A 22,822-nucleotide genomic window follows, 5' to 3' on the forward strand; every position below is an offset into this window, starting at 1 on the left:
AGATACAAAATGTGTTACATTACAGACACAGAGCCAAAACATCAAAAATGCCTCAGTCCAATTACTTACACAATACACAGTACACTGTGTGCATGGACTATATAAACATCAACTGTTTCTTGAATCGTAGCTAAATTAATTCGGTGTGTGCCCTACTGGTACTGATACCCTAATCTCAGCTGGGTTTCCTTAGAAACAAAGAACACACAGCCTCTTATGATTCTCATTAGCAGTGTACCTGTCATTTCTAAAGGTACATAAAGCTGTAGCAGAGTATGTACCTGCTGCGAGAGAGGATGGAGAGCAGGCGTGAGACAGAGCGAAGCAGCCAGTGGGACACAGCCGATTTCCCAGCTTTCAGTACTCTTCAACAGCTGATTGACAAACAAACCACCCAGGCAAGGAAAAATTAAGAGCTAGCACAGAGCTAGAGGAAGCTCCTACAGCACGAATGTCCTTAGGGATCCAAACAATACCCCAAAAGGCCTAGATTATTTCTAAAGCACATCTACCCCAGCTTTGGCAGCTCTGAATTTGCTAAAATACAAAGACGATACCTTGACGGGACAAACGGTGTGGATATCATGACCACCGGTACTGCCAGTTTCTAATATAGTAGGTTAAAATAACAGTAACAAGATCTGCATTTTAAAAATCATTAGCATTGATTAGAGGCATCGTGTTCTGCCCATTGTTGTTTCTGATTTAATTTAATCCCATATAATGGATTAACCAGTTCTGTGGACAGATTTGATTAAAGTCTTATATTTAAATATGTTACTGATAAAAACGTTACTTATTCTCCGTGAAAATGATATTACCAGGAAAACTTTTAGCCCTGTCATACAGAACATAAAGAGCCCATTCATTTCTGCAGTAACTGCACAACAAGGCACAAGTCTTATACAGTACGCAAGCACCAAAACCATGAAGGCATGCAATCATGTGATTGAACTATGCAATAAGAAACCAGCACACCTGATAGATTTCATTGTTTTTGCTTCATGCCTTTATCTAAAGTAAAGAAAAACTGAAGCGTTGTATCCTGTCTTCCACCCATATCATTCTGTTCAGTAAACAAAAGCCTAAAATACAGACTTGTACAGGCCAAGCATTCTGCCTAAAACCACTCCAGTTGGGAATCTAATAACTTATTTTATACCAAAGAACAATTTTTAAGCTACTACCTTTGACAAAACAACACTGAGAACACATACCTTCTCCACTGAAATAGTACCCCAAGAATTTCCAAGCCACCAGGCACTAGCAGAAGCTCTCACTTTAGCCTTGCTCTTCACCAGGTTTTTCTTAACGCTCAGATTGGTGAACTTGTGTCTGCTCTTGGTGGGGGCAGGTAAAGTGCAGGAGCTGTAGTGTGGGTGGAAGCCTAGAGGAGTCTGCTGCTGGCTGGATTGGGCAGACTGAGGCTGGTAAAGCAGGTGATGATGATGAGGAGGAAGTTGATTCTGGTAGTGCTGCTGCTGGTTATGGCTTTGGTCATGGCAGAGGATCTGGTGGCACTGTGGCTGCTGCTGAAGCTGGAGCCGTAAAGATTGCCTCTGCGGGTGAACAAGAATGGTCTGGTAAGATTGGATGTTCTGTTGGGTCCTTGGCTGAACGCAGTTAGCTACTTTGGTGACACCGATTCCGCAGTCCTCCGTAACTCTTGCGCAGTACTCATGGTTGTGGTAGTAGGTGGTCATCTTCCTGGCAGAAGGAATCCAAAGAAATTCATTAGGTTTCTGTCGGTTCAGAGAGAAAAGGGCACAGCCTTGAGTATGACGTTTGTCCTCCGGTTGGCAGGAAAGTGGACCCAGAGTGGCAGTAAATCCAGTCCATTCCTCTGCTTCCAGCCCCCTCTGTTCCTGCTTGCACTGTTCTGCCAAGCTTCTCTTGGACTGTGACTCTCTTCCTCTTTCTCTCCCTCTGCCTTACTCGCCCTCATCCCCCTGTGCTTGCTTGCCAATTAATGAGCTCCAATGGGCACCACACATGACAGAGCACAGACTTTTTATTTATTTATTTATTTATTTATTTATTTATTTATTTATTTATTTACAGGCATGAATAATCAATGCTCCATTCTTGATTTCAGCTCAGGCATTCAGCACTCGTCTGGGATAAGTTCCACTCGTGTGCAGTAGAGGGAGATTTGCACAGTGCCTTTCTGATTTACAGGGCTTTTGTGTTTCTCCTTCATGGAATTAGCACAAGTCATAAATAGGTCACTGAGAATAAATGCATGATGTACTGGATGTATAGCAGACCTTTCATTTTTATCTGCACTCCATAATACTTTCCAAACTAAATAGTACAGTTTACTGTAAGCCCTATAAACTGATATTTATATAACTACAGTAAATGGCATTTAATGGACAGTATGTGCAGTATAAATTTATGTATAACGTCTGAAAGTGCATCGGTGATATCATGTACAAGCATTTGCATTTCAAGAGGCTGCATCTCATATTGTCTGATACAGGAATGGAATGTGTTTGCATAATACAATCAAATTTATTTCTTTGCTTGTCAATTGTTTCCAGAGAAACTTGTGTATGGTACATGGGACATGCGTATAGCTGAGCAGGTGACCGCATTCAAACTCACCCAAGACTTGTTTAGTAAAATTTATCATTACTGCATGTTTGTTTTCACACATAAATTGCTTCCAAGGCAAAGATTAATTTAATAGGTCACATTTGCTCTGCACAGAAGAATTGCAAAAATCTAGTAACTGCTAGCATGCAGTATTGAGCAAAAGTATTGGCACCTTTTTGGAGGGTTTTTTTTTTTTTTTACAGTAGCGGCAGAAGCTTTGTCAGTAAAAAAAAATGCACATTATTACATAACACCTCACTTTTCATATAAATAAAAAGACTGATGTGGTTTACATGCAAAAAAGGAGCAAGTGAAAGCCAGTCAAAGTCTACAGAAAAAAAATGTACTAGCAAATTTCCTTACAAAACTGCTTAAATTGTACCTAATACTATAATTGTTTAAGCAAAGGTTTGTCACAAGAAATATTGTTTAGTTTATTCCTGTTTACTTCTCTTTATAGTATTTCTTTGGAAATATTTTTTAAGGCATCATTATTTTAAAGCAATTCTTTGCATACTGAAAGACCTTTGCACATTACTGTATACACAATGTTTCACTTACATTTACAGTAATCCAGAGCGACGTACAGAAGTGCTTTGTCATACTCGTTTTTGTTAACTAGGCCAGAGACTAAGAACACAAACGATCTTTTTAGCTTATGAGTTCTAATCAGTTAAATAAAATGGCTTCTTTGCCCCATATACTCAAAAACACATTTAATTTCTTTCTCTGACCAGAACCTGCCTTTTCTGGCCACTAAATAAGAAAAATGACAAGCTCAACTAACCATGTCACTAGCTGATCAGCCCAGGGATTGTATCACTTTCTCACTACTTACAAACTTCTTGTTGGTCATACTTTAGTGAGTCCAACATTTTCACAAGTACAACAGTTCAGTCAGTGAATTGGTGATCAGCACAGACCATTTAATCAACATCTTGTGGGCTCCTAATGGTAAAGCGTGTTTCTCTGGAGATTGTGACTCAGAAGTCCAAGCCAGTTCATTGTGGCTCACTAGGATTGGTGGCATTCCTCTTTGCCCTGATGACTGGAATGAGACCAGCCCCTGATATCATCCAACGGTTCGTACTTATAAAGGAGGGCAGTTACCATCTCCAGTCATGTTTAGCTGCCCAATGACATTGCACGATTTAAAAAGAAAACTAATATTTCTTCCTTACTTTCACTAGTTAGCTAGTTAGCTAGGTTATTTAGGTAGCTGTCAAGCAACATGAGTGCAACAACTAGAGTGTGAACAAATCACCTATATTTAATAAAAAATTCTCCTTTAAACTCCTGTTATAAGCAGTTTCCTTAGTGCTTTTTGTCAAGTGCGATATAATTCATTAACAAAAACTTAAATTCAGAACAAATAATAAACCTTTTTCCTCGTTTTAATCACGGTCACCTTCAAAATGTAGCGTGTGTATGAAGTGTGTCCCAAAAATGATACGTTGGAAATCCAAAGGAAAAATAATTAATTTATTGGATTCATAATGTTTCCTAAATGTAAGGAGACTAAACTTTACAGTTTAGAAACATCATCTAAATAAATGTGACCAGTCACCAAAGTACAAAAATAAGAAAAAGATTAGAATTAGACACAATATTCATCATACCATTTACTATGAAATTGTTAGTGTCGAATGAGGGAATGGATGCTGCTTATCCAGTGTCTTGTTGACCCCAATCGATTGTGCTGAGACACTACAATAGTCTGGAAAATCAATTGAATCTTAGTATAATCAGTAGTTAAAGCAATTGCAGAGTTTCTGGTGCATCGTGAGAGCTTTGAGACATGACATGCATGCTGTTCTAATGCAGTCTAGACAACGAGAGAATGTAATTCTACCCTGCTGCCAGTGCTTAGCAATAGTAATGTAAACTTACTCAGTTTCCATTTGAGAAGTCCGTGAGCTGAATGAAATGAACGCCGACCCAAAACTGAGCTTGGTGAAGTCTAGAAGTCTGCATTCAGCTCAGGCATTTCTATAACGACTATGCTAGCTATAGGGAACGAAGCTAGGAGCAATGAGCAATAGTGCGTGATTTTATTCTTCTCAACGATGTTTCTGAATGCAGTACAATGGTAAAGTTATTCCACCCTACTTTGAAATTACATTACAACCAAACATTTTACTGACCAGAAGAAAGCGTTAATTAATCCCGGAAATCTGTAAGTAACAAACCACTCTGCCTAATCTTTTATATGTAGAAGATATCAAATTGGTATCCAAATGGATTACAATATTGGGTTATACACACATTAGTAAGGAGTTAATACAGAAATTGGGCACTTTGGTACTCATTCAGACGTAACAACCAGACTTAGCTACTCCTTAGTGGAGTTGGGTGGACTCTTGCCTTAAAGTTAGAGGAAAATGTGCTGATTAATCAAAAATACCGTATAATATGATATAAATATGCTCTTGTGAGTTGAGACAGAACTGACAGGAAGTTACTATGCATATGCTTATATGCCAGGTCAGATATGTCAAATGTCAACAAATATGGTCATGGTTAAAGATATGGTCACTGGCAGGAGATGAGTATGAGAGAGTAGTTCAGTGTTATACTATTAAAAAGGAAAATGATTCAGGAATGGTTGATGACCATCAGCCTTAATATTCATTCTCATTGTGGAGTTTCTATCATTCCTCAGTTCTAAAGTTGTTATAGCAAAGAGAAATCATGATAGGTGACTGGTGACTAACAGTAGGTGTTGTTGAATCTTTCAGAGAAATCAATTCAAGCTCTCTGGTTACCAGATCTGTGTCTTTTATTTCTTTTTATTTTATTCAGATGAGGCTAAAGAACAAAATTGTGTCTAGAGTTTATGCAGAATGGCGCATTTGAAAAGATGTTGATCAGAGAGAGATGGAGTAACCCAAATAATCACTCTGTACAATTGTGGTGAGAAGAAGAGCACTTCAGAATGTACAACATGTCAGAAATAAGGTGAGGTGGATGAGAAGACCATAAGAGTTCACTTCTGTCAAAAACCTCAGGCAACAATGGGCACAGGATAACCAAAACTGGCCAGATTTTCTGCTCACCAGTTGTAAAGAGCGTTTATTTGAGACAATACAGACTTTCTGTCAGTTCAGATTAGTCTGGTCATTGTCCTCTGATCTCTCTCATCCACAAGGTGATTCAGCATGCAGATCCTCTACTCACAGGACAGTTTTTTTTTTTGTGCCATTCAGTGTAAACTGTAGAGACTATTGCAGGTGAAAATCCTAGGTGTCTAAAATACTCAAACCAGCCCATTGGCACCAACAACCATGCCAAAGTCACAGAGATCACACTTTTCCCAGGTCTGATGTTTAACATGTATATTAACTGAAGCTCTTGACCTGAACCTGCATGATTCTATTTGTTATTCCACATAATTGGCCGATTGGATGCATACAGAACTCTGTTAAGCAATTTCTGAAGCTTTAGATGCTAAACAACATTTTGCTACATTGTACCTGTTCTGTGCAATGACAATAAGGTTCTATCTATCTATCTATCTATCTATCTATCTATCTATCTATCTATCTATCTATCTATCTATCTATCTATCTATCTATCTATCTATCTATCTATCATACCATTTAGAAAAACAAAGCCTTCAATCTAAACATGTACACTCACAGCTGTGAGATTAATGTGCATAGTGGAGGAAGAGCACGGCACAACCCACGCTATGAAATGTTCTTCTGCAAATATCTTGCAACAGCACTTTTTACTAAAGAGTGTGAAATAAAAATCCAAAATCCTACACCTGGTAGCTTTTGCATATACTGTAGACTTAAGTGTGGAGAAGTATTGCACCCAGTGCTGATGTTTGACAATTTGTTGTAACTACAGTATATTCCCAAAATACATATTTTGTTCATGAAAAGACAAATATGATTATTTATTTCTGCAAGGAAGGTGTCAGAGGAGACAGTAGTTTAATCAGAGCACAATTAATTTACAAACACATAGAGATATATTCATGTCCTATACTGTATATTCATGAGCAAGCTCCATGTCACTGCACTTCTAGATCCCAGTGCAAAAAACATGACTGTATTTGATCATGTGGTATTTTCTAAGCTGCAGAGTTCTAATAAATCAATTGATTTATGTAATTATTCATTCATGTATTAAATTGCTTCAATCAATCAATCAATCAATAATGGCTTGCCATGAAATTCAACTTGAGCACTTAGTCGTGAGTTGAATTTTCCCTGATGCATCATTTGAATTCAAGTTGCCAACTCTGAATACAGCCCATGAAGGTTATAATGGTAAAACCCTATTCTGTAACACAATACGTTAACAACTCTGCTTAGTTCTAGGGATGTACAGCTCATACCAACTCTGAAAACAGCCGTGAGTGGGTGTACAGTTTTTTAAGAGAGCTGTAGGTGGTCCAGTGTGTTGGTGCTGCGTTCTCTGCAGGGAGACACTCGTGCTTGTGTTGTCTGCAGGGCGAGTGTTCACGCCTGCTGCTGTGATTCATAGCTGAGCGAAACTCCTTCCCACACAGCCCACAACTCGCTGCTCCAACGGTTGAGCCTGCCGAGATGTGAACGATGCATCATCAAAGCACTGATCCCGCTCTAATTCACTATGACCTTGTTATGTCACAAACAGCGAAGTGTGTCCTGCTTTGTCCTGGCTAGGATGATGGGGTTAATGCACTATTTTACAGCAAAAAGCACTGGAGATGGTGGCCTGAGGACTGTTCAATAACTCAGCCGCACAACGCACACTGTCATTCAGAATGCTGTGCTCGACAGATAAGAGAAATAAATAAACAAGTACTGCCACATGACTGTGCTTCCTTGCTTGCCGATTACCATGGCAACGCCATGGCAACAGCTGAAGCCGCAGTGAGTCCAGGAGGGTTATGCACCTCCTCAGGACGAGAGAGGCTCTTGTCTTATCTCAGACTGCAAACTGGCCTGATTAGGAACAGAATTTGTGCTTCAACTGTAAAAATCTGAAAACACAGCAACACATTTACACAAAAATATTTGTGTATTTTAAAAATATTAGCCAGTTAAGGGCTTTTAAAACAGAGACCTGCAAATCACATTACTGCAACCTTGTCTGTCGATCCTTGTCTAGATGTGTGTGTGTGTGTGTGTGTGTGTGTGTGTGTGTGTGTGTGTGTGTGTGTGTGTGTGTGTGTGTGTGTGTGTGTGTGTGTGTTTGCAGGAAATATGTTGGTTAGAAAAGCTCAGCAGTAGTACTGCAGGTTTGCCTCTGCCAGAAATAGATCTGCATGAGCAAGAACAACAGGGACTGACAATGAGCTTCTGCTTCACATAGCCTTCAATGCATGAGCTGATTGATTTAACACACCAACATAGCATGCAACAGGCTAGTAAAGACATTTACAAAAGACTATGGAAATTGAAAAAACAACAACAAAAAAATACAAGATCAGGTGTCTAAAGGAATGTTAACTACAATTATTCATAAATCAACACACGGTTATTACCTGTGTTATAAAAGCAAATAAAGATATCAGTATACTAACATGTACCAAAACCAGGGCATGTAAATTATTAAAATAATTTAAACTTTACTGCGAGACAAAGTCTTACATAAATAGTAATGAAGACATTTATCAGACAAGCTGATAGCCTTTGATGCCTTTCTCCAAAATCCATGTTCTTCCCAGCCCCTTCTTCCCTCTACATATGAGGAAGTATTTCATCTGGATTTCAGGACATGTGGCAGCTCATAAATTATTTCTGACTCAAGCTAAAAATGAGAAAATGTACCCCCTTTATTGGGTACGTCATATAATCCTCTCACACATGAGCTACAACAGATCTAACTAATACTGCTTCACATTAGTCGTGTAAACCCTACACCTTTATGAATCAACACTGACACAGAGGCTTAATTTCACCTTCCAAACTGAGTGACGTTCAATACAGTATGTTCTGTTGCTTCTATGGTGATTATAGCAGAGGTGACATATATATCACTAATCTGATTCACTTTCTATAAGAGCAGCCCTGGCAGTAGTGCTGTCTATAAAATAAATCACAGGTTTATATTAATGCACTCGATCCCATTTCTTTTTGTTTCTATAGTAACAGACAGTTCACTGGGACTTGTTTACTGAATGCTGCACTTCATCAAAGCCTAATAATAAACAGATTAAAAATGTACCCCCCCCCCCCCCCAAAAAAAAGGACCGTTGTTGATATGGCGAAGTTTTCCATACGTTTACCGTTATGTTGTTTAACACATTGTTATGTCAAGGTGTTTAACATTTTTTGAAGGAATCTTTATTGTTTACATTTTTTTTGTCATTAATTATTAAGGGAACAACTGTTATTTGCAGGAGGAGTTAAGCAGATAACACAAGATGCTTTCTTGGAAATTGTGTGGACATTATAGAACTATAAATTGCTGATGTATAAAACAGTCAGAGACGTGCTGGGAGTGGAAAATCAGCTTGGGAAAAAAGTGTCAGTGGTATTTTGGCTTCACATAAGACTGCACCACACGTCACTGATTAATTTTCTATAACAAATGCCCCAACATGTTTTATTCCTTGTTTATCCGATATTCTAAATAAAAACGGTCTATATATTACTATAGATTCTGAGAAAATGTTTTGAATGTTTTAAAGTGAGGTATTAAAGTGTTGCAATTAAGGTGTTATCTTTTTAAAATGCAATAAAATTTTGGTCATGTAAACCATCAGTGTCATTCCCAGGGGCCTCTTCTTCCATCGTGCGTAACGTTTTATTTTATATCGCTAACACAAAGAAGAGCAGACTTTCATCTCAGTATGATCAGTCAAAACTCCTTTCGCTCTCATCAGCGTCATGCAGTGCACGATGAAGATAAGTGAATAATGTGCCTTGACGCACTTGTGGCTTTTGCCTTTTGAAAAGTGGTCATGAAATAGAGATGAAGTTATCGTGTTGTGGTAACGGAGTCGAGAGGGGAGAATAAAGAGGCAGACTGGAAACCCTATTGTTGTGAGATCCATTCTTTGCAGATTTCATTTCAGGTCATGACCCTATTAACCAGCTTTAATAGGCACAATAAGTGATGCACGGGGTGCAGCACATTTTGAAGCTGCCCCGTTCATTGCCCCTTGTGTGCCCTCACACTGGACACCAAGGTCACAAAGAAGGAGCAGGAGGCACGACTCCAGCCTCTTAAGTATGTCCTATAATTAAATCTTATGCCAGGTATAGGGCCATCACTCATGCTCCCACTAAGTGCTTTAGCCCCAATGGGAACCAACCACTCAGAGAAGAAGGCCGACGTGATTGTTCGCTGTGTCTTTCATTGCGAAGGACTTCTGAGTGCTTATGAAACAATGGAGCTCTTCCAATCTCATCTCACAAACACTGATTTATGATGACTATATACAGTAGACCACACAATTCACATTCTCTGAGCTCACAATATGATTATGCAAGGAGTGATGCGAAGATGGACGTAATCTGGAAATGAAGGTGAACTCAATGAAGGTAAAAGAAATAGATACAGTGTAATGGTCAAATCAGACGTTTTTAGAATTTCTGGCTTAACAGTATAATGTAAGGTTTACTGTTCACCTTTAAAAAAAAAAATCCAAATATTAGGAACATGAATATATAATGGTAGAGTCTGGTAGCTTTAATATGTAATGGCACTAACCTTTTCAAAACTAACATCTTTGATATGCCAGATTATCAAATTTTAAGTCAAATACAGCTGAAAAAAGAGAAATGTTAATAGTCTAATACAAGTGCTTGTAAAAAAACATTCCCCAACACCCTGCTGAAGGATATTCATCTCTGCAACAGGTGGTAAGCATGGTAGAGTTTACCTGGCCAGCCCCGGCTGTGATGCAGTCGCTGAAGGCATTACGGCGTGTGAAGAAGGTGAGCAGCTGCTGCCAGCGAGATGATGAGGGCAGCTCTTCACTGGAGCTTCGCTTGGCCCACTGCCTCTGTTTCGACCCTGGGGCACTGTGAGCTGTGCCAGTGTTGGCCCGGCCTCCCCGTGGGTACAGTGTGCTGTTACCGAATATGTAGTTCATCGTTACTTTGGATCTTTCGCGGCTGGAAAGAAACTCCAACAGCTGTCAAGCGACGAGGCACCACGAAAAATGAGGAGCAAGAGCAACAGGGGGGGAGGGAGAGCGCATCTGGGTAAAGTTACAGCATCCCCTTCTGAATTCCACAAAGCCAGAACATACAAGCAAATCTCCAACGAGAGTCTGAGGCTCTGAAATCCATCTGATCACAGAATGCTTGTGGACCTTCTATCCTAAGTAAGCGACAGGTCAAGCATCCAGCAGCTTAATGCTGCTGAGAAAAAGTGGGAAGCAAGGTGGATGTAGGAGTGTGATGCCACTGCCCACGAGCAGCACGAATCACTCTGGGCTCCAGCTCCAGACTAGTGGAGACCAGAAAAAAGATCAATGAGGGAATGTGGAGCTCTCGGCATACGAGGAAAACTCTAAGAGCTCTAAGAGGCAGGAAATGGGTTCAAATATCAGGCATGTGTTGCAGGCGAAAGCCCACAAACGCCTCCAGGGATTCATAATCTAAATGGACTCAGGCTAGTAGATTGGCCAGGCCCAGTTATCAATCACAGCACATTCTTAACAGCAACAGACAGCCTTAGTAGGCACATTAAATATGAATGGTGGCATTCAGAGTGGTGCCATGTAGAATAAGTAAGAAAGAAATATAGGCATTGTGTGTTCCACGTCCAAGACATGGCTAGTCTGAGAGGAGTGCAGTTCTACAGAAGCTCATCAGAAACATCACATCACTTCAAGCTAATAGCCTCATCTATGGTTAAGAGGATGTGAATTATACATACCAAACTTCATCCTAATGAACATACTCACGACTCCACATGAGAGAGATGTGAAAAAGAAAAAATGTCAGGTTAACAAGCAAGTAAGGTCCAGCCAAAAAAAGGTAAATCCAAGAGGAGAGTGAGCACTCCAGATTCGGCAGATGCCTGCTCGCTCCTTGCGATTTAGATCAGTTTTCACACTGCGGTCTCTCTATCTACCGTGCGCACACATGATTCAGTGAGGGGGAGACAAAAGGCTGTGCTTTCACAGGCAGCGAAAAAAAAGAGAAAGCAAATTCAAAAATAACCACATGCTTCTGTTAATATGAGTGGAACGCCCGCAGACTCACAGCACAGCAATCCTCTGCATCGGAGCCTGATGAAGACGGCTGTGTGCCGGCTGACACTGTCTAAGGTGTGCCACAGGTGTCAAATGAGGTAACAGACATTGTCACAGCTTGTGCTTCTATTCCCTCAGGATTAAAACCATGGCAACAGTTTTCACATCAAATAAAGCAGGCAACCCCACAGAGCTCATGCACTCCTTTCTGCTCAATCTACATGGGTCCAGAAACAAAGAACAAGAACAAATAGCTTAACAAATGACTGCTGCTCATCAAGCAACATTTTACCTTTTGTGTGTGTGTGTGTGTGTGTGTGTGTGTGTGTGTGTGTGTGTGTGTGTGTACAGCATGTGTGTGTATAGATAGATAGATAGATAGATAGATAGATAGATAGATAGATAGATAGATAGATAGATAGATAGATAGATAGATAATTATAGTATTAAAATATAAAATTAAAATATAGCTTTTTTTAAATGATTAAATGCTGAATGCTGAAATGAAATCATGCAAATACAATAAAAAGTTTTATTTATTTGTTTGTTTATTTATTTATTTTTGTGTGTGTGTCGGCAGAGCTAAAATAAATGTAAAAAAATATAGCATACCACAAAGATGGCTTCAGAATCACGTATGTTATGAAATAGGCAAATTTTATTAATACTAAATAAAGAAAAGTGTTTGTTCGTTTTAAAATATTTTGAATTTTTGGCTAATAGCATTTGTAATAATCCACTTGTGCTAAAATGCATGCAGGTTGTGCCATGCAAATTTGTCATTTTAAGTCATTTTAACCCTTTCAGTTTCTTACATGGCACTTAGTAAAACAGTCATTTTATTATTTGGTTTATAGATACAAACACTGATATTATTACAGTATTATTTTATTATTTGCTGTCATTATAAACCTTACTATAAAGCTATTATAAACAGAAAATGTATATGTTCTGTACTGGCACATTATAACACTTTACATCCCAAATGTTCATCAGAATATCTAAAAAATCTATTTTAATAATTTCTATTTTTTTCTAGCTACATTCAGACGGAGGAGAAAGTAACAGAAGAGGATGCTGCAAACGCAAGTTGTTTTCTTCTATCAAAATAAATAAGATGATGATAATATGACAAGGCAGGATATTGTCTCAGCGATCAAGCCTTTTCAGATCTGCTGTTTTGCACTGCAGCTAATCCACATCTCCAATTTAAAGCATGCAGAACTTCACACTTGGAGAATACAAGCTGAAAAGAAACATGCGGTCCTTTTGCATCCACTGTTTACTGCCTCATGGTCCCTGAGCCCCGCTGCACCTCTCCAACTAACATATGGAGTTCAGAGCAATCAATCGATAACGTAACACGAGGACAAAGTGCTTCTGGATGATGCTGCTACTAGCTTAAGCTTTTAGCTTCAGGGTCAATAAATTCTGCCAGTGCACATGGAAAAAGACAAGTAAGGTTTCATAAAAGTCATCTTTTCTCACTAGGTGCTACATAATAAATGACTAAGACATTATAAATGGGTAGTGTTTTCCATGCTGTTACACAGATGAGTAGTACCAGGAAAGTTGTTGGCTTTAATAAGACCACTGTGAGCAAAATGAAGATCATATATCACTCATTATAAAAGAAAACTTAGAAGAATTCACTGTTATATAACTAATCTGAGAAACTTTATGAGATGTTGCAATATTAGTGCTAACCCAAGTTCGACAAAAAGAACAACTCTAAACGTGCTCTAAGCTAACATAAATGCTTGAATTTGTGATTTTAGTAAAGAAAAAGTACAGACAACAGCAGCATAGATGAACAAACCGACATTATGCAAATCTTGAAAAAAACAAAATGCTCACAACAACTCGCAAATATCAACAGCTCCATCACACGCAAGAAGAGGTGAGGCGCAGATGTCATTAAGGTGTCATATTTTCTCTCCTGCTCATCCTTCCAGGTAATTTGCATGCAGAGCTCAAAGCTAAAGCACATGGAGCAGAGTGAGTTTGTTGGCATGCATTTCTGAGAGCAGGCTCCCAAATCTGATACTGTCTACCCACCAAGAACTGCAGCTGCAGTCTCCTGCTCCTCCTGAAACTCCTCATTAAGCGCCGGCCCATCTTTTTGGCGTACCAGATGGAGGCGAGCATGTCACCTGCGTAGTTGAGCTCTGACCCAAACTGTTCTCCCCAAAGAGCTGTAACTGGGTGAGTCCACAGTTCAGGGAGCAGACAGCAGAGAAAGGGTAATGCTAACACGTTAAAAGTCTGTCCCTGTCTGCATCCAGCAGACAGGCTTGCTGGAGAGCTCACACACAGGCATGCTGACTGCTAGGGACTCACAGACTGTCCAATTCGGCAGGAGTGACACAGCTCATTTTTCACAAACACTGTCTCCCTCCCTCCTCCCCTGTAGTCCTCGTCTATCCAGAGCCAGGCTAGTACAGGCAGGGAGGATACACTTCAACAAGGGGTAATAAATGAAGTGCAGCACAGCTCACAGAACAGTGACTTAGAGAAAGATGAGTTCTGTGAACTTTGGGGCAGGTAGGGAGTTCTTGGTCAAGTGGGGGAGTCTAGGGCAGGTGAGGAAATGTAGCCAAAATGGGCATGTCTGTGTTGAGTGGGGGAGTCTAGGGCAGGTGGGCATGTCTATGTTGAGTCAGAAAGGGTGAATTTGAGAAAACGCATTGAAATTGGGGGTTTCTGTGTCGGGTGAGGAAGTCTACAGTAGATTAGGAAGTGTGAGGAAGGTAGGGAGGTCTATGTTCTGTAAGAGAGTCTGGGGCATGAGGAAAACCCCCAGTCTGTGTTGGATGGATTCTAAGTGAGAAATTATGTGGCAGGTAAGGAAGCCCAAGATTTCTGGGGCAACATGGAGCAGTTTGAAAACTCTAAAACTAAAAATGATGGTGTCTGTCACAGGTTAAGGCGTTTCCAACAGGTCAATCTGTCTCCTAATGAGGTCTGAGATAGGTGGAGAAGTTTGAAGTAGAAAGAAAGGTTGAGGTACAGCAGGTGTAAGTTGGGAGGTCTGAGGCTGTTAAGAAATTCTGGGACAGATCAGATCAAGAAAAGGGGCTTAAAGCAAAACCTTAAGTTTTCCTTCTTTGTTTTGATTTCTCAAAAAGAAAACAGCAAATTCACTAAAATTCATTACTCCTACACTTTTTTCCCAAATGCTGCCACAAATACAGTCATACATAATGCATTATCTGCTAGACATACTTTTTCACACACTACCCACTTTGGATTTTTTTTTTTTAAATTATGAGTGATAAAGTAGGTGATTGGGTCTGTGGGTGGTGGAAGAAGTGAATGCATAAACAGTGTTTCAGTAAGCAATCCATAGAAAGCCACACTAACACAAAGGTTATTAACACTACTTAAGCATCACATGTACTGTTCTATTTGATTCACTGGTGGTGTCACACCTCTACATGGAACAATGTTAGTGACATTATGACACAGGCACCAGTGCAGTAAATGTTTCACTTCACTAATGAAGCTGATTTGAATTTTCTCACTTTGCACTAATGACAACACTTCGCTCTGGTGAAACCACTTGCAGAGTGGCAGAGTTTCTTGTGAAAGATAGGCATGGCTCTACAATTGGACCTGAGATTACTATCAGCAGCACCATGCTAATGGAGGCACTTATTAACTTGATATGACTGCTATGTTCTCCGATTATTTCAATCTGAGCTCTAGGAGACTACAAGTCCTCATCTGAGGTGAAATGACCACGCTTTGTTTGAAATTGTTAAAACTGAGTGAATAACAGTGACCTATGCAGTGAAACAGTCTGATCGTATCACTCTTTAACCCTCTTACGATGAACTCTTGAAAGGTCAATGATAGAAGACACCACGCACAGTGATAAGTTTTAAATGCTGGCACAAGACTGGTCCAAACCTTATGCTGGAGAAGAGCTTATTAGAATTCAGTGCAGTGTGCAGGAGAAATGAGCTCTCCTCCAGGTCCCATTACTTAGTATTGCTGAACAGAAGTAATGCACTTAGTGCCCTGAAGCCCTAGCCATATTATCTCCAAACATATAACTGTGCTTCAGTCATGATAAGAGAAATAGAGCGAGAAAGAAAAAAGAAAGCAGATAGCTCCTGATACAGAAATCTAAGAATGTATTCTTATATTATAGTCTTTTTAACAACATAAAAATACTTATAGAAATATCATCAAGAGCTAAGAGATAAATAAATCGATGTTCAATCCACTAAAAAAACCTTTTTACTACCATCACCTTTTCCAAGGCTAATAAGAATTTATTTAGCCACAAGTTAGAGAAAAAATGCTTTAATAAGAAACAAAAAAGAGAAAGAAACAATAACATATGTGCTTAGTGGGTTAATAATGATACAGAACACAAAACACAAATAGAAAAAACATTAGGGAGAAAATTCTAGGCAGTGAAATTATAGATAGATATGAAGGTTTAACAGTAATAAATAGTGATGTGTTGCTTGTGTATTTTACATGCTGCTACGTGTGAGGGTTCATACAAAAGAATACACTGTATGACCAAAGGTACTGTATGTGGACACCTAACTATCACAAACATATATGCCTTTTTAGCTTCCTATTCCAGTTGTAGTTCCCTCTGCTGTTATATAAGTCACTACTCTTTTTGGAAAGGTTTTCTGATAGATTTTTGGAACGCAGCTGTGGGGATTTGTGCTCATTCAGCCACAACAGCGTTATTGAGGTCAGGCACTCATGTGGGGTGAGGAGGCCTGTCATGAGGTTGACGTTCCAAGTCATCCCAAAGGTGTTCTGTTTGGTCGAGGTCAGGGATCTGTTCATTCTGTGCGTACCTTACATTGTACACAGGAGAATTGTCACACGGGAGAATGTTTGTGCTCAACCTCGTAGCTCTACTGAATGAAATTGTCATGCAACACCATACAAAGACATTCGAGGCAAATGTGTTCTTCCTACTTTGTGGCAACACATATAGGTGTGACAGACAGGTGTCCAAATTGTGTTAATGTCTGCTGAAATTGAACGAGAACTTAAGACCAAATACTTCATTCCAGCAGTTAGGACAGTCACACAAAAGGTCGCTGATGTATATAACAAGAAAGAAAAGCTTCTCTTTTATATTCAGTTTAAAATAAAAGATCAGAATTCTGAGAGAACCCCTCAGGATCCTTTATTTAGGAAACTAGTTTTTAAATGATATCCTAATAAGGATGAGACCTAGCCAGAAAATAGGGTAAGCCATGGAATGTAATTTGCCTAATGCCTAATACGATTTGAATATGTTAAATATTATTCTCCTATCTAGGAGCAGTAAATGTCCTTGATGTAATTAATAGGATAATCAGACATCAGGCATATGAATGTCTTAACAAACAGGAAAAAACAATAAAAATACAAAATTAAAACTATGACAATGTGGCAACAAAACGATACCCAACAACGAAAGACAGCACACTGGACATTGGGTCACTCCCTTTAGTTTGTTCTGTTCCTATATTCATTATAATATATTCTTCCTTTTTCTGTTTTTTTAAACAATCCATAACTTAGAACTGGTATGATTTAGCAGGAAAATAATATCCAGCTTAAGAGGCATAAAACAACATGAAATCGTACATTCTGAGCATAGTCACAACATATGAATAAGAAAGTAAAAACACAGAAAGGATTCTGATTTGAAAATTGTTATTTAACACCTTGAATGTAAGTAATTATTATAACACATGACTACTGAAATATTTACAATAATGCAGATCTAGCTAAATAATTACAATAAAGAATAACAAGTACTAAATAAATAAGTACAATAATACTAAAATTCAACACTGATTACAAATAACTGCAATATTTCCGGAGCTTCGAATAACTACTGTAACACAGGACTACCAAATAACCACAATAATGCAAGACTCTCGAAATAACTAAAATAATACTAGACTCTCCAAATAACTACAAAATACATTACTCTCCAAATAACCACAGATATGTTGGATTCTCCCAATTAAAATAATGCTGGACTCTCAAAACCACTACAATGATGCTGGACAGTCAAAGGATTTTCTTAGAATTATGTCACTAGGTACAAATCGTTGCACTAAGAATTTTCATGAATCCAGGCCCTGATGTTTTGTTGTACCCAGCAAGCACTGTTACATCTTTGCCATCTAGTGCCTGCAAAAAATACTACACGACACAGCTTTTTTCAATATATTTGACATTATGTTAACCTTTGCTTCCTGAACACCATCCAATATTTCCATCACACAACCCAGTGAAATGATATGGCAAACATAAAAGGATGTGACTGTATACTGCAACGCTAGGCATTTACCTGCATGAGTGCCTCATTGCGTGAGTAAAGCGTGGAGAAGGCAGGGGCCGGCACCTCCTCTCCTCCTACTGGGGACGAGCTCTCAAAAACGCACTCCAGAGACTCTACCTACAGAGGAAGCATGCAGCCGCAGTGATGCACAGTAGTAGAACCCAATAAAACGAAGACACAAAGGCCAAAGATTATACAACACTGGAAAGCCAAAGTCTAGCTCGCTTCAGTGGAACCAAAAGGCTTTATAAGTTCTGACATGAAAAGCACAAATCAGACTCAAGAGGTAAAAAAATGCATGATGCACTGTATGCTTTAAAATTATACAACAGAATTATGTGAAAACATGTGAGCCACATCATGAATCTGAACCAGAATGAGCTACATCATGACAAGTGAATCACAGGACTAACGTAGTAACACAATTAAATGTAAAATGTGTCTAAAGATTTCCTGGAGTTCAGAATAAGCAAACATGAGAGCTTTCTAAACATATGGAATATCTATACATTTGTTATTAATATATACAAATATGTAGAACTGGAAACCGGTAGAAAGATGTTCACATTAATACAGAAGCTGGCAGAAATGCATAATGATGAATATTAATTCAGCATTAAGTTACATTTCCACGGTCCAGCATTTTTGTGACACCCATGATACCCATAGGAAGCTGCATCGTGTATGTGTGTGTGTGTTCATCACACCATGCGCAGGCATTTACAGGTACATAAGCCAGTCACAGGTTGGTTCAGCTGAGCAACCTGGAGTGCCACAAGATGCCATCTCCATCTGTCCTGGTTATTCAAGCCAAACACTCACAGAGCGCAAACGCAAAAGCCCAGTCAGAGACAGAAATGCTCAGAAATACATCATTACTAATTTAAATGCTACATTTTCTATTAGATACATTTTTTATATTTAAATGCAACACAAATCTGGTTGTGATAAAGTTTAAGCAATACATTCGTATCTAGTAAAAATGTCTGTAGGGAGTTCTCTTTAAATAGAAACTGGTCCAGGGGACAGTGGTGCATCATGGGTACTGTAGGTGGGTTAAACCACAAAATGTCTGGTCACTCCATCACCATTCATGCTTAATGGAGTACTCAGTGGTGTACAGACAAGATGATAATCTCAGACAAATCTGTTTAAAGCTGTGGATTTAAACCAGAGGATAAAACTGTTAACACGAACTTACACACACGCACGCACGTGCATTTAACAAACAAAAAATGTGATCTCTAGATAAGATCATGAAATTTAACATAGCAGTTTACACACATGAAATGCATGATGACATTTAAATGAGATGTTCCTTGTTACGGTGAAAGTTCCATCGGCTACTAACATCAGCCACAAGGTGGAGTAAGACATCCATTATTTCTGCTTAAAGTAAGTGCCTGACCTGTCGTCGCCTCATCAGCTCAATTTGACAACAAATCAATTTGAATCACCGTCTCAATCGCTCTAGTCATTGTCCTCATATGACCTTGGTGTTCTAAGTAAAGGTTTTGAAATGCTTGCTGGATGTGTTGTTCTCTTCTATGGACAACCTTTACCGGAGTGACTTACTGAAGTGCTTTAAAGTCTTTATTGATAAATACATCCTGGTACTGGTTCACTAGGTCAAGGATTAAGAATACCATCAGTCTAAAAACACTGCTGAGAATGCTCATTTTATATGCCAGAAATAAATAGGTCCTTAGAATGCTTCACGGATTTGCTTGTCAACCTTTCACAACATCGCTCTCATCTTCTCTGTATCAATCAAATTTGCTTTAGCAAGTTTACAATGTTATTCGTATTTCTCTCTCATATTCTCATATCCAATAACAAAAGGCGGACAGAATAAAAGTAGAGAGAAACCATCAGTTGGGCGAGCAGCCAGGCAGCATCACCAACCTTGAATGCATGGGCTGATTTAAGAGAAATGCAGGCTCAAAGTGATGACAGTGCCTGTGTTTGTGTGCGTGTGTGCGTGTGTGTGTGTGTGTGTGTGTGTGTGTGTGTGTGTGTGTGTGTGTGTGTGTGTGTGTGTGTGTGTGTGTGAGTGTGTGTATGTGTGTGCGTGCATGAACGCTAACTCTGGCTCTGTGCACTTGAGGCTGATGAGAGGTGACAGTCAGGGCTCTTTAGTCTGCTTTGTGGGAGAGAATGGAGCAGCAGTGATCTGTGGCTGCCTGGTCCCAGCTCAGCACATCCTGGCACGGCTACTCATCCAGCTGCACTGGGGTGAGCTCAGCCAAAACTCACTCCTTTAAAAAAGCATGTACTGCCAATCTGGCATTTGTGTTGCATGTGGGTTTAAAAAAAAATGTACAAGTGCTCTTCCTGTTCCAGAAGAGACAAAGATAGCAGGGCTCCCTTCCTGTGCTAACTGCCTTCACTTTAGCACATTTTGACAGAGTAAGCTGGGAAAGGATTGTGTAATGCTTATGAAATTAGGTTAGTCTTTCTTTGAGCACTGGGGATATCAGCAGTAGTCGATCTCACCACTACTAATCTCATCGTAGCTGAAGGCCTCTGTGGACAGGCCTTGAGAAAATCAATGGACTTGAAGTCTGGCCAATTGTGTGAACATGAATAAGTTTGTACCATTGTGCATTTACAAAAGATAACAGCTTTCTATGAAGGATTAAGAATGTTCAAAGTAGTTTATGTCCTACTTTAGCATTATTTGTTTTCTGAACTGAAAAATTTAGCAAATATAAAAGAAGATAATATATGTAATGTAGATTTTTTTATGTGTATTTTATGTACTTTTTACAACCGTGAGCAGAAAAGAATTTCCAAATACAAAATTTTGAACTATGGTGGGCACAGGATCTCTGACACTGAGCAGCCGAAGATTGGAAAAAGACTAAGCGAAAATGTAATACAATGAGTATTGTATTACATTAGAATGAGAATATATATGGAAAATTGGTGTTTGTGTATGGAACCTTAAAGAAAACGATGTCACACAATGTTTATGCATGTTTGGGATGAGACACAGACTGGCCATTTCCTTAAGTGGGAAAGAAAAGGAACACAAAGGAGTAGTCAGAAGTCTCCTACCTTCATTGGGGAGATGTGTGAATGAGAGACGAAGCTGTGGACATTCTCAATCTGGGAGATGTTTTTCTCTGACACCTGCACCAGCTCGGGAGGCTGAACATCTCCAGGCAGGCGAGTCGAGCCATGTTCTGGAGGAGAGGTGGTGTCTTCATCTTGATATCTGTATTTCTGGAAAAGGAGACAAAATTCCATTATTAACTATACAACATGCATATATTCATTTGGTACATTGTTCTGCTAACCTAAATAATTCTAATTCCTCAGTATTCAGGAAGTAAACTCCAAAATAATCTAGCAGACTAATGAAGATGTAAAAGTTACAAAACCCAACACTAATCTCCATCTTGCAGCCGGCCATGCGGCCATGAAGTAAGGATCAAAGTCTCACACAGCAAGCTTTTGCAAAACGCACAGATGAATGTCATCAGATCAAACAGAACAGTTTGCTCCATGCTGCGCCTGCAGCCCGACCTGATTGGCTTTGTTAGCAGGGAGCCCAGGTGTATACACAGCAAGCTGCTAAACACTTCACAGTACACAAACTCCACTCTGACATCAAGGAGCAACAAGCCATCCGAGCAAGACCCTGGGAAGATCTTAATTTCTGGTCCTGTTGATGTATGTTCTTTTCATTTATACGAATGCACTGTCAAAGCCTTGATTCTGATTGGTCCCTCACTCCCTTAACTCCCTTCACTCACTCCACTCCCCTCACTTACTCACTCCATCAATTCTCTCCATACACTCACCTCACCTCACTCATCTACTCAATCCACTCACCTCACCTCACTCACTCCATCCACTCACCTTACCTCACTCATCTACTCAATCCACTCACCTCACTTACTCATTCTCTCCTCTCACCTCACTTACTTCTCTAACCTCATTTACTTACCTCCTCCCTCCTCTAACTCCACTCACTTCCTCCCTCCATGTAGTCGCTACTTACTCAATCACTCACTCACTCAATCACTCACTTCCTCCCTCCACTACCTTCTTCCCTCTACTTGATCCATTCACTCATTTACCCCTCTCACTTCCTTTTTTCACTCACTCCCCACACAATCCCTCCCCCCCTGCCTCCCTCCCCCCACTCAATCAATCCACTTACTTGCTTATTCAGATCCAATCCTTACAACAGTGGTTGTGACACAAATTATTGTATATATATATTATTATAATAACACCATCTTTCTCTAGGGTCACAGTTGTGTGAAGATTCACAGTTACTACCCAAGATGTAATTTAAAAAAATAATAAATAAATCCTTCAAGTCCACTGGAGAACCCTCGCAAAATACAGGCTTTATTGCTACATATACAAATGCACTACATGAAATTCTTTTTTGTCCATTGTAAAGAATCTCAGGTCAGAGCACAGATTCAGCCATCATACAGCTCTCCTGAGGCAGAGAGGGCTCAGAGTGCCACCACTGAGCAATTGCCCAGAGACCACATAACCACTGAGCCACCTACACCTCACCTTCAAACAATTCAAAATAAGCCATTCAGACACAACAGAACAGAAAGATTTATTAAGATTCATCCAAAGCAAACACCAACTGCAATTTTGTCGCTTTGAGCATCTGTTCATGAACATGCACCCCATCTGAGGCACAGAAACTATTTTTGTGCCTTCTCCCAAGGCCTACTTTCTCACAGTGATCTGTGTACCAGAAACTTGACGGTATAAAT

General features: G+C 39.5%; 1 protein-coding gene across 7 annotated transcripts in view; it reads right to left on the bottom strand.

Moving 5' to 3' along the window:
• dlg1a (discs large MAGUK scaffold protein 1a) overlaps window positions 1-22,822 on the bottom strand; it is a 115,103-nt gene that overhangs the window by 46,763 nt on the left and 45,518 nt on the right. For 5 of the 7 annotated variants that reach the window (XM_027146842.2, XM_027146841.2, XM_027146845.2 and 2 more), the window contains 2 exons: window positions 21,129-21,296; window positions 18,078-18,185 (listed from right to left, as the gene is read on the bottom strand). In XM_027146842.2, the coding sequence (XP_027002643.1) occupies window positions 18,078-18,185; window positions 21,129-21,296 (276 nt within the window). The remainder of the gene's footprint in view (window positions 1-18,077; window positions 18,186-21,128; window positions 21,297-22,822) is intronic. The other 2 variants (XM_027146849.2, XM_027146848.2) reach the window with 1 other exon arrangement.

The sequence above is a fragment of the Tachysurus fulvidraco genome, chromosome 5 (assembly GCF_022655615.1).
Source record: "Tachysurus fulvidraco isolate hzauxx_2018 chromosome 5, HZAU_PFXX_2.0, whole genome shotgun sequence".
Taxonomy (NCBI): Eukaryota; Metazoa; Chordata; class Actinopteri; order Siluriformes; family Bagridae; genus Tachysurus; species Tachysurus fulvidraco.